Here is a 12,283-nt window from a genome sequence, read left to right as displayed (position 1 = left end):
TCCTTGAAATATTTCTATAGACACTGTAATACCACTCCAAAAGTTCCAGTAACCTCATAACTAGTGAGCAGGACACTTAGAGATAGGATCAAATAAAGGGACACTTATGCCAGCAGATGAAGATAAAGGTAAGAGCTGACGGGCTTACTAATTAATGAGTAGTCGGATAATGAGACACTTGCTTGGAAACTAAAAAAAAAGTTCTACTTTAAACTCATTTTGCAATAGAAACGAAAAAAACTATAAAAGAAAACAGAATAAACTCATTTTGCCATCACCTCCTTGAGCCTCAGTTTCTGACACTTCGTTGATTTGTCTCCATTTATTTTTTTTCTTAATTTTTTTGGGGGGATCACACCCGGCGGCACTCAAGGGGTTACTCCTGGCAGGCTCGGGGGACCATATGGGATGCCGGGATTCGAAGCACCGTCAGTCCTGGATCCCCAGCGTGCAAGGCAATTGCCCGGCCGCTGTGCTATCTCTCCGGCCCCTCCGGTTTTGTTTTGCACTACTTTCAGATCAAGCATTTCCCAACTCCTCCAAAACATCAATGCAACTACTGGCAGAACCGGCAGAAGCAGCAGTGTGCTGAATCAGAGTCCGCATACAGACATGCATCCCACTAATCACTCGCAGGCATTTCCGGCAGCCGGGACAAAGGCCTTGAAAGACGCCGGGCAAGCACTTCCGGGTTAGGAAAGTCGCGCAAGGGCCGCCGGGTAGAGCGCGCTATACCGGGTGAGGTTTCCAACACCACGACTGCGCATGCTCTCCGCCGGCGTAAGGCGTGGCGGGTCTCGAAAAGGGGCGGGGCCGTACTTTGACTTGTCCGGTTTCTATTGGGCCGACGCGAGCGCGCTAGACTCGGGAGAAGGAGGGGGCGGAGCCAAATCCGAGTCTGCGTAGTGAGTCTCTCGCCCCCTCCCTGCGTTCCTGCGCTCACGGTCCCGAGGTCGACTCAGGTGAGGGGGTCGGCCCGGAAGTCGCGAAGGAGCTTGCGGCGGAACCGTGCAGGCCTGCTCCTCATCCCTGCAGGAAGCCATGGCGAAAAGCAGAGCCGCCGAACGCTCGCAGACGGAGCCCCTGCATGCGAACCCCGCCGGGGACAAGACCACGGGGGCGCGAGGATCCCTGGCGCTGGACAGGGACCATTTGAAGGGTGAGCAGGCCGGGGAGCAGAGATGGAATGTGCCCGAAGGGAAGGAGGCCTAGCTGGTCCCGTCCCAGGACTTGGTCCTAGGGCTTTGGGTGGGTGGATGCATGGGGTGGGAAGGAAGGAGGCCTGCTAGCTACTGGGGGTGACAGCAGAGTGCAGGACCCCGACCCAGATTGCTGCCTGCCTGCCCATCACAAGTCCAGACGCTCCTTGGTTGCGTATTTTGCTGTTGCCTTCAGCCCAGGGAAGGAGTGGCTTCCCCTTGTTGACGCTCAGCAAGGTTGTAAAATTGATGATATGGAAGCTCAGAGAAGCTGGAGGGAACTCGTGTATTTGCATTTATTCATATTTTTTATAGGTAAGGAAATGACGCCCCGAATGGATATTTGATTTGTACTTACACAAGTTACAAAACCAGGCCACCCACTTGTCTGTCAGCAGGAAATCTTGGGCTTGAGTGCCTTCTCTGACTTAGGACTTTTGGACTTGTTATCTTTCAAGAAGCATCGTGTCCAAAATGTACCTTGAGATGATGATAATATTAAAAGTACCTACTTGGAGGGTTCATAGGTTAAAGAAATAATGTACGTAAAGGATTTCGTGTCATGTTTGACTTAGGAAGTGTATTTGGAAACGAAATACTTTAATTTCATCTTGACCTAGTTTGTTTTGAACCGATTGAAATGATGAAATGTTCTTGATGCTTCAAGTTTATGGGCATTCTATAAACTTGAAGCAATCTTAACAAAAGATTCTTGGGGCCGGAAAGATAGCATGGAAGTAGGGTGTTTGCCTTGCAGGCATCACATATTGCCCCCCACCCCCCAGACTGCCAGGAGTGATTTCTGAGCGTAGAGCCAGGAGTAACCCCTGAGCGATGCTGAGTGTGACCCAAAAACAAAACAAGCAAGCAAACAAAAAAGATCCTTTAATTACTTGGATCTTTTTTTTTTATAATTATCTTTACTTAAACACTGTGATTACAAATGTGATTATAGTTGTATGATTACAGTCATGTAAAGAACACCCCCTTCACCAGTGCAACATTCCCACCACCAATTTCCCAGATCTCCCTCCTCCCCACCCCCTCACTGTACTTGAGACAGGCTTTCTACTTCCCTCATTCATTCACATTGTTATGATAGTTTTCAGTGTAGTCATCTCTCCAACTTGGATCTTACACTGATGTGTTTCCACCATAGGTGAGAAAGGAGACTTTTTCGTTCATCTCTCAGTACTGTTGAGTATAGTTAACAGTATTGTGCACTTAAATATATATGTAGAGGTAATATGTTTAGCATGTAGTTAAAATATCCTTGGAATCAAACTTAACATCTATTAAAATATGTCGAGCAGACGGGGTGGCGCTAGAGGTAAGGTGTCTGCCTTGCAAGCGATAGCCAAGGAAGGACCGTGGTTCGATCCCCCTGCTTCCCATCTGGTCCCCCCCAAGCCAGGGGTAATTTCTGAGCGCTTAGCCAGGAATAACCCCTGAGCATCAAACGGGTGTGGGCCCCCCAAAAAAATATGTCGAGCAGAAAATAATCTTTTATTTTTAAATAATTTAAAATACTTCCAGTCTAATTTGGTTCTTTAAAATTTAGTTAATTAGCCACAGTGAATAGGGCATTAGTCAGGTATGAAGCTGACCTAGTGACTCTGGCACCTGATATGGTCCCCAGTCCCAGGAATGATTCCTGAGAGCAGAGTCAGGAGTAAGCCATGAGCTCTGCTGGGGTGACCCCCAAACCAAATCAAGTGAACAAAATCAATCCCCCCTAAAAACCTACAAAACAAAATATAGGTTTTTTTTTCTTTTCCCAGTTATTTCATTTTGGGGGAGACCCACACCCAGCAGTGTTTGGGTCATTCCTGGTGTGCTTGGGGGACCATATGTGGTGTTGGGGATCGAATCCAGCTAGGCAAATACCCTATCCACTGTACTCACTAGTTTCAAAATTCACGTATTTTGGCACTTTGTAGAATTTTTTTGTTTTGTTTTGTTTTGTTTTTGGGTCACACCCGGCAGCGCTCAGGGATTACTCCTGGCTCTATGCTCAGAAATTGCTCCTGACAGGTTCTGCGGACCATTTGGGATGCCGGGATTCTAACCACCATCCTTCTGCATGCAAGGCAAATGCTCTACCTCCATGCTATCTCTTCAGCTCACTTTGTAGAACTTTTACATAATTTCAAAAGTCCAAATAGATAGTAAAATTTATTCACTTTTTCATTCATGTATTTTACTCTAAATTAAAGAATAATTGTTGTTGAAGATGCTGTTACTAGGAGTTATATAAAGGTTTTCTGGGCCAGAGAGATAGCACAGCTGTAGGACGTTTGCCTTGCATGTTGCCAAATCCAGGACAGACCAGGTTCTATCCCAGGCATCCATTTGGTCCCTCGAGCCTGCCAGGAGCGATTTCTGAGTGCAGTGCCAGGAGTAACCCCTGAGTGCCACTGGATGTGGTCCCAAACAGAAAAAGAGAGAAGGGGATTGGACCAGTTGTACTTAGGATAGGGCATTTGGTGTTGGATCCCCAGCACTTCATGTGATTCCCCAAAATTCAGGTAGGAGCCAGAGTGCAGCCATGTGAGGAGTAAGCCCTGCCAGATGTGGCCTAGAGGAATGAGAAGATTTGAGGTAGTGAGGACAGTAGGCATGAAGGTATTGTGAACTTTTCTGTGTATTGGTAAAGACGTTGATCCATCTAGAATGGATTATTTCTGTTAGGTGGAACTAAGAAGTGATTTGGAGGCTTGAGAACAGCACATCTTTATTGCACTTGCCATTAGTGCACTTCCCGTGCTTGTGTGAGGCCTGGAAATTTGATTATGACTGTCAGTAAGGCAGTGGGGTGGAGGGCAGTTAGAAAAGAGAAGAGGTAATGACCTCAGGCTATGACCAAAAGGGTGCCAGAGTATAATGGTTTATCAGTGGAAAGCATAAAGAAAGTTTTTTTGGTTTTATTTTTGTTTTGGAACACACACGGTGGTTCTCAGGGTTGACTCCTGGTGGTGCTCAGGGTATGCTGTATTTGGGATCAACTTGAAGTCAGCTGCAAGTGAGGCAAACACCTTATCTCTAGTAGTTTATGTTTTCAACTCCTATATGAGGTTTTTTGGGGGAGGTGGGATGGGAGAGGGTTTGGGCCAAACCTTAGTGGTTTTGCATTCACTAAAGAACCACTCCTGGTGATGTTTGGGATAATACAGAGTCAGGAATTGAACCTGGGTTTGGCTGCAAGCAAGGCAGGCTTTCTGCACCTGGCCACACCCAGCAGTGCTCAGGGTTTCTCTTGGCTCTGTACTTAAATTGCTCCTGGTAGGCTTGGGGGACCATATGGGATGCTGGGGATTGAACCCAGATCAGCCACATGCATGGTAAATGCCCTACCTGCTGTTCTATCACTCTGGCCTTTTTTTTAAAATTAATTCTGTTTGGGGGCCAAAGAGATAGCATGGAGGTAGGGCATTTGCCTTGCATGCAGAAGGACGGTGGTTCAAATCTCGGCATCCCATGAGGAACCCCTGAGCGCTGCTGGGTGTGACCCAGAAACCAAAAAAAAATCTGTTTAGCCAGGGGTCTCAAACTCAATTTACCTGGGGGCCACAGGAGGGAAAGTCGGGGTGATCCTTGAGTGCAAAGTCAGTAGTAAGCCTTGAACATTGGGGGGGGTGACCCAAACAACTAAAACAAAACAAAAGTAAAAAAGATTCCTCTAGGGCATGGCCACAAAATGTTGTACGGATGGCTGTTTGCAGCCCATGGGTCGTGAGTTTGAGACCCCTGGTATGCAGTGGGATTGGGGGTCACTCTTGGTGGACCTGGTGGTAATATGGATGACTGCAAGGCAAGGGCTTTAATTATCACTCCATCATTCCCAGGGTTTCTAGGTTTTTGTTTTTCTCTTTCTGTCTACATTTCTCCCTTTCTTTTTCCTTTTTTTGTTTTTGTTTTTGGGTCACACCCAGCAGAGCTCAGGGGTTCCTCCTGGCTATATGCAGGTACGGGGGACCATATGGGATGCCGGGATTCGAACCACTGTCCTTCTGCATGGAAGGCAAATGCCTTACCTCCATGCTATCTCGCCGGCATCCTTTTATTCTTTTTTTTTTTTTTTTTTTTTTTTTTTTTTTACCACACTTGGCAGTGTTCAAGGCTTATTCCTGGCTGTATGAAAGATCATTGCTAGGGGTCTTTTGGCAGGAGTGGGGGTATAGATCATTGCTAGGGGTCTTTTGGCAGGAATGGGGATATAGATTGGATTGGTGGGGAAGAGAGAGGGTGGGGTGTCATGGGGGTTCCAGGGATTGATCATGGTTCAGGTCAGTTGTGGGCAAGGCAAGGGCTCCCCGCTTTCTGTCTTTAGTGTTAGAAATTCTCTCATTGGGGCCAGCGAGATGGCGCTAGAGGTAAGGTGTCTGCCTTGTAAGCGCTAGCCAAGGAAGGACCTCGGTTCGATCCCCTGCGGTTCGATCCCCTGGCGTCCCATATGGTCCCCCCAAGCCAGGGGCAATTTCTGAGTGCTTAGCCAGGAGTAACCCCTGAGCATCAAATGGGTGTGGCCTGAAAAACCAAAAAGAAAGAAAGAAAGAAAGAAAGAAAGAAAGAAAGAAAGAAAGAAAGAAATTCTCTCATTGGGTAGAACATTTTATAGATCAAATATGATCAGATTTGACTTATTGCTGCTAGTAGTCAGCTGATGATGTGATAGCCTCCATAGTAACGACTTAGTAACAACAAGGCAATAACACTGAAAGTGTAATTCTTGCATAATGGGAGAGATGAGAGATCAGACAAGAGTTAGAACCCAGGCTGGAGAGATAGCACAGAGGTAGGGCATTTGCCTTGTATGCATCTGCTCCAGGACAAATGGTGGTTTGAATCCTGGTCCCCTGTGCCTGCCAGCAGTGATTTCTGAGCTCAGAGCCAGGAGTAACCTCTGAGTGCTACTGGGGGTGTGACCCCCCCCCAAAAAAAAAGCCCAAAACAATAAAAAGAATTAGAACATCATGGGGCCCGAGTGATAGCACAGCGGTAGGGCGTTTGCCTTGCATGTGGCTGACCCAGGATGGATCTGGGTTCTATCCCCGGTGTCCCTTATGGTCCCCCGAGCCAGGAGTGATTTCTGAGTAAAGAGCCAGGAGTAACTCCTGATCGTCACTGGGTGAGCCCCAAAAACCAATAAAAAACAAAGAAAGAGAACCATCAGAGACTTCGGGCCTCAATTTATGTGTAAGAATGTCTGGATCTGGGTATTTTATTGTGTGTTGTGTGGCCTGGTGAATCTTTTTACACATAAGTCATGGTAGTTCCTCAGTTTAACTTAAGAGAATTCCCAGAGGGCCCGGAGAGATAGCACAGTGGTGTTTGCCTTGCAAGCAGCCGATCCAGGACCAAAGGTGGTTGGTTCAAATCCCGGTCTCCCATATGGTCCCCCGTGCCTGCCAGGAGCTATTTCTGAGCAGACAGCCAGGAGTAACCCCTGAGCACTGCCGGGTGTGACCCAAAAACAAAAAAAAAAAAAAAAGAGAATTCCCAGGGATACATTTTTCAATTTATGTATTGTTCCTTACCCTTATGACTAGTGTGAAGTCATGGGAAATGAGTCAGGTTTTTTTGGGAGGCCATACCTGGAGATGCTCAGGGGTTACTCCTAGCTCTGTGCTCAGAAATAATTCCTGGCAGGCTTAGAACCATCTGGGATGCCAGTGATCAAACCTGGGTCAGCTGCATGAAAGACAAATGTCCTCCCTGCAGTGCTATTGCTTTGGTTCCAATGAGTTTTGCTTTTTTTTTTTTAATATTTATTTGATTGTTTTTTGGCACACCCAGCTCTCCCCAGGGGTTACTCCTGGCTGTGCACTCAGAAATCACCACTGTCAGGCTGGGGGCCCATATTGGGTGCCGGGAATTGAACCAGGTTCCTCATGCAAGGCAAACGCCCTACCGCTGTGCTATCTCTCCAACTCCAAATGAGTTGTTTTTAAAAGTGAAAATGATGATCATCAGGTGGTGTGGTAATCCCTCTTCAGAGGACAGATAGAGGGGCCAGAACTATTGCATAGCAGGTAGGGCATTTGCCTTGCACATGGCCAATCCCCTGCATATCATGGTTCTCCACAGCTGCCAGAGTGATTTCTGAGTGTAGAGCCAAGAGTAACTCCTGAGCACCATCAATGTGACCCTCAACCTCCCAAAAAAACAGATGGAGTGTTCATGATTCATGATTAACATCTCTACGTGTTTAGGGCTCACAACACCCTAATTGCTTCTATCTGATTAAAAAAAAAAAAAAATGAAACAGCAGCATGCTTTTCATGTAGAAGGTGTCAAGTATTGGTCTTTGAAATAACTGTTTTCAGTTCTAGAAATTTTGCATGTACCAGATCATCATAAAATATTGTTATTTTTGGACTGGAGCAGTAGCACAGTGGTGGGGGCATTTGCCTTGCTTGTGGCCAACCCAAGTTTAATCCCCAACATCCCATATTGTCCTCTGAATCTGCCAGGAGTATTTCTGAGTGAAGAATCAGGAGTAACACGTGAGCACCACTGGGTGTGACCCCAAAACCGAAACAAAAAAAAACTGTCTTGAAGTTATTTTGTTGCTTTTAGACGAAAATATTCTTCAAATTTGGAAAATAAATTCCTCTTAGATGCCTGTTTCGATGTTGCCTTGCTAATCTGGTTCAGCAAGTATTCTTTCAACATCTGCTATGAGTAGCAAATTAATGTAGTAGAATAGGAAGCTCAATTACAGATAACTGGGAGTTACTAAGACTTAAATTGGCAAATTTCATTTTACTTATGTATGTTTGTATTTTGTTTTTTTGGCTACAGCCAGCAGTGCTCAGAATTACTACTGGCTCTGCTCTGCCCACAGGAATCACTCTTAGGGGGGCTCAGAGGACCATATGGAACTCTGGGGATTGAACTCATATTGGCCATGTACAAGGCAAGGCAAGCAATTTACTTGCACTATCACTGCAACCCTTGGCATTAAGATTTTAGAATGAGGGGGCTGGAACTAAATAATACAGCAGGTAGGGTGTTTGCCTGCATGCAGCCAACCTAGGTTTTTCCAGGTGTGACCCAAAATCCATAGGAGAAGAAAATTACTTTTATTTATTTGTTTGTTTATTTGTCACCCAGAAGCACTCTGCTCTGACAGGCTTGGGGGGACCATATGGGATGCCGAAATTTGAACCACTGTCTGTCCTGGCTTGGTTGCATGCAAGGCAAATGCCCTACCACTGTGCTATCTCTCCAGCCCCATATTTATTTATTATTTATTTATTTATTTATTTTGGTTTTGGGGCCACACCAGGTGACGCTCAGGGGTTATTACTTCTGGGGGACCATATGGGATGCCGGGGATCTAACCACTGTCCTTCCTAGGTCAGCCATGTGCAAGACAATGGCCCTACTGCTGCATCACGGCTCTGGCCTCTATTTATTTTTATATTTTTAATTATTTTATTTACAGCAGCTGTGTCAAATTCAGTGCCTGCTCAACCCATAGCAGACACTGGCCCAAAAGGCTGCGACAGCAATATGTGACTCATGGGCCCTGATCCTCTAACCTAGGCCTCAGGGATAAATTTGGTTACAGACAAAAAAACTACTTTATTTAAGCACCATGGCTTACAGGGTGGTTCATAATACAGTTGATTTTTTTTCAAAATTACAAATTTGTTTATGATTGAGTTTCAGTCATATAGTATACAGAACCCTTCACCAGTTCACATTATTCGCCACCAATATCCCCAGTTTCCCTCCCACTCTCTCTCTCCTGCCTGCCTTTGTGGCAAACATTAGGAAAACTATTTTAGAATTATTTGTTGCCAGTTTCAGCCCAAATATTTTGTATCAGGATTCTTTTACTTATTATCAATAGAAAATACAATTGAAACCCTCACCTGAAGGGCATTTTTCTCCTGTAACTGAAACTTGAGAGAAGTGACTTGGGGTTGATTGGCTTTCATTTAGTGGCTCAGTATAATAAGGATTAGATATCTTTCACATCTTGGTTAATCTTTTTTTTTGTTTGTTTTTTGTTTGTTTGTTTTTGTTTTTGGGCCACATCCAGCGGTGCTCAGGAGTTACTCCTGGCTGTCTGCTCAGAAATAGCTCCTGGCAGGCACGGGGGGACCATATGGGACACTGGGATTCGAACCAATCACACCGGGATTCGAACCAACCACCTTTGGTCCTGAATCGGCTGCTTGCAAGGCAAACGCCGCTGTGCTATCTCTCTGGGCCCATCTTGGTTAATCTTACCTTAAAGTTGATTCTCCTTGAATAGTCAGGCAAGCCAAATTTTTTCTTATTTATTTTTAGAATCTCTTTCTTAGCATTATAAACAAAAGTTTAGATATTCAGGGGGATCACCTATTGATTATCTAAATGGATAGATGTTTTTTGAGGGGGTCGGGGTAGGAGGGTCACACTTGGCAGTGCTTAGGGTTACTTCTTTTTCTACATTCTACTGCCAGGGATACTGGGGGACCATATAGAACGCTGGTTGGCCATGTGCAAGTCAAGTGCCCATCTACTGTACTGTTGCTTTGGCCCTCTTGCTTTTATTTTGTTTTTTTTTTTGTTTTTTGTTTTGTTTTTGGACCCTGGCTCTGTACTCAGGAATCACTCCTGGCAGACCATATGGTATGCCAGGGATCAAACCCGATTTAGTGGCGTACGAGGCAAGTGCCCTACCTGTTGTGCTGTCGGTCTAGCCCCAGAGCTCTTATATTTTAGTAATTAATTGGTTTGTTTATTGAGGGGGGGAAGGGGTCCTACCTGGTAATGTGCAGACCTTGCTTCTGGCTCTGTATCCCAAATCAATCCACTCTTGGTGTTGGTGGGTCTTGCGTTTCACATGTGATGCCAGGAATTAAACTTAGGTTGGCTCATCAAGGCAAGCACCCTACCCATGGTACGTTTTCTCTGGCACTCCTGTGATAATTTGGGGAGGGGGTTTGCCACATCCAGTGATGCTCAGGGGTTATTTCTGGCTCTGCACTCAGAAATTGCTCCTGGCAGGCTCAGGGGACCAACCATACAGGATGCTGGGGATCTAACCCGGGTCTGTCCTGGGTCAGCAGTATGCAAGGCAAATGCCCTATCGCTGTGCTATCACTCTAGCCCCCCATAATAATTCTTTTGTTTTGTTTTGTTTTTGGGTCTCTTAAGTGAATAGTCATGTGCTTGATAATGAGTTAGGGCTTGTTTGAAGGAAAAGGCAGAGTTGCTAGGATCAGTCTTAGAGAATGAACTTATTTTTTCAGTTTTGGAGCTGTACCAGGCTATGCTTAGTTCTTCTTTTGTTTTTGGGTCACACCCGGCAGTGCTCAGGGGTTACTCCTGGCTCTATGCTTAGAAATCGCTCCCGGCAGGCTCAGGGGACCATATGGGATGCCGGGATTCGAACCACTGACCTTCTCCATGAAAGGCAAACGCCTTACCTCCATGCTGTCTCTCCAGCCCCTATGCTTAGTTCTTTTCTGACACTGTGCTCCAGGATCACTCTCGGCAAGGGTTCAGGTGCTCATATGCTATACTGAGAATTGATCCTGGGTTGGCTGCATGCAAGGCAAATACACTAATCGCCATACTGTCACTCTAATTCTGAGAATTACTTTTTAGACAAAATTAATAGTGCTTGTCTATAGTGCTGTTTCTTCTGCTATTTAAAAACATACTTTCTTGGTAGATATAGGGTGTTCTTTATTTGAAAGGTAGGTTGAGCCACACCTGGCTATCTTCAGAGCTTACTACTTACTAGTTTATATGTGTGTTTTTGTTTTTGTTTTTGGGCCACACCCATTGACCAGGGGTTACTCCTGGCTGGCTATGCACTCAGAAATTGCTCCTGGCTTGGGTATTTTTGGCCCAGAGAGTTGTAGAAACAGGTATTAGGTTTCCCATTGAGGTTAGTTTCCAATGCTAAATGATAGGTATGTATTGAACCAGAAGAATGTGTATGTTATGCTCTAAATATGTATGTTGCAATTTAGATATAGAATTGTCATTAAAACAGAATTTGGCCTTCTTGGCGGGAGGCCACACCTGGCCTTGCTCGAGTTATCCTGGCTGTGAACTCAGAAATCACTCCAGATGGGGACCTGAATGATAGCACAGCCTGCCAGGAGTGATTTTTTTTTGGGGGGGGGGGGCACACCTGGCAGCACTTAGGGTTACTCCTGGCTTTGTGCTCAGAAATAGCTCCCGGCAGGGAACCATCTGGGATGCCAGGGATCAAACATCATGGGTCAGCCTTGTGCAAGGCAAACACCTTACCTGATGTGCTATCACTCTGCCTTTAGGGTTTATTAGATTTGGGACGCCGGGATTCAAACCGATGCCCTCCTACATGAAAGGCAAACGCCTTACCTCCATGCTATCTCTCCGGCCCCCTTGGCTTTGTTTTTTTGGGGGGCACACTTAGCAGTGGTCAGGTCTTAACACTTGGCTCTGTGCACAGGAATCACTCCTGGGAGAACTTGGGCAGCAGGGGGTCGAACTTTGTTGGCAGCATGGAAGGCAAGCAACCTGCTGCCTATGCCCTGCCTGCTGCACTATCGCTCTAGTCCCCTCTGAGTATAGAAGAATTATAGTCAAGAAGGATTGATAAGTTGCAATCAACACATTCTATTTACCAGTGTCTCTGAAAGGGAAAGCTCCAAAATTTAATGTTACTTTGTTTTAATGCATTTTTACCGTTTGTTTTCTTGTGTTACTCTCAAATACACATAGTGCTTGAAAAATGTTTGTCCAATTTTAGAAATCGAAGATAACAGGTACCCAGCTAAACCTGGAAGCTCATTTTGTTCAAGTGTCTAGATATTTCATCATCCAGCTGTAAGACAACAATCAGGGAGATGTGTACTTAAGGAATACTCAGGATAGTTAGTGTTTTGTACTCCAAATAAACATTGACAGCTTTCCCCACTGTGAACCAATTTTTAGGATTGATGAATATTCATCATGGCAGGAAAACATAATGGGAAACTTGAACTAGCATGTTAAATGGTTTTTCTCTATAATTTTCTAATTTAAGAAGATTGTTTTCTTTACTGAAGTCTTAAAAAATATGTATAGCTCCAATACATAGCCACATT

At 45.3% G+C, this 12,283-nt stretch overlaps 1 protein-coding gene, 1 non-coding gene and 1 pseudogene across 2 annotated transcripts in view; all 3 read left to right on the top strand.

Annotated features, from left to right (window-relative positions):
* Positions 1-916: 916 nt before the first annotated feature.
* TMEM41B (transmembrane protein 41B) overlaps positions 917-12,283 on the top strand; it is a 30,349-nt gene continuing 18,982 nt past the window's right edge. Inside the window, exon 1 of the mRNA XM_049781076.1 lies at positions 917-1,159. Coding sequence (XP_049637033.1) covers positions 1,042-1,159 — 118 coding nt within the window. The 5' untranslated portion in view covers positions 917-1,041. The remainder of the gene's footprint in view (positions 1,160-12,283) is intronic.
* Positions 7,334-7,443, top strand: LOC126019236 (uncharacterized; annotated as a pseudogene).
* Positions 8,648-8,781, top strand: LOC126019258 (small nucleolar RNA SNORA5). The gene has a single exon (XR_007498992.1). It is a non-coding gene; the product is annotated as a small nucleolar RNA SNORA5 (small nucleolar RNA).

Source organism: Suncus etruscus, chromosome 9 (genome assembly GCF_024139225.1).
Source record: "Suncus etruscus isolate mSunEtr1 chromosome 9, mSunEtr1.pri.cur, whole genome shotgun sequence".
NCBI lineage: Eukaryota > Metazoa > Chordata > Mammalia > Eulipotyphla > Soricidae > Suncus > Suncus etruscus.
Note: the sequence above shows the minus strand (reverse complement) of the source record. Positions and strands in the feature narration are given on the sequence as shown.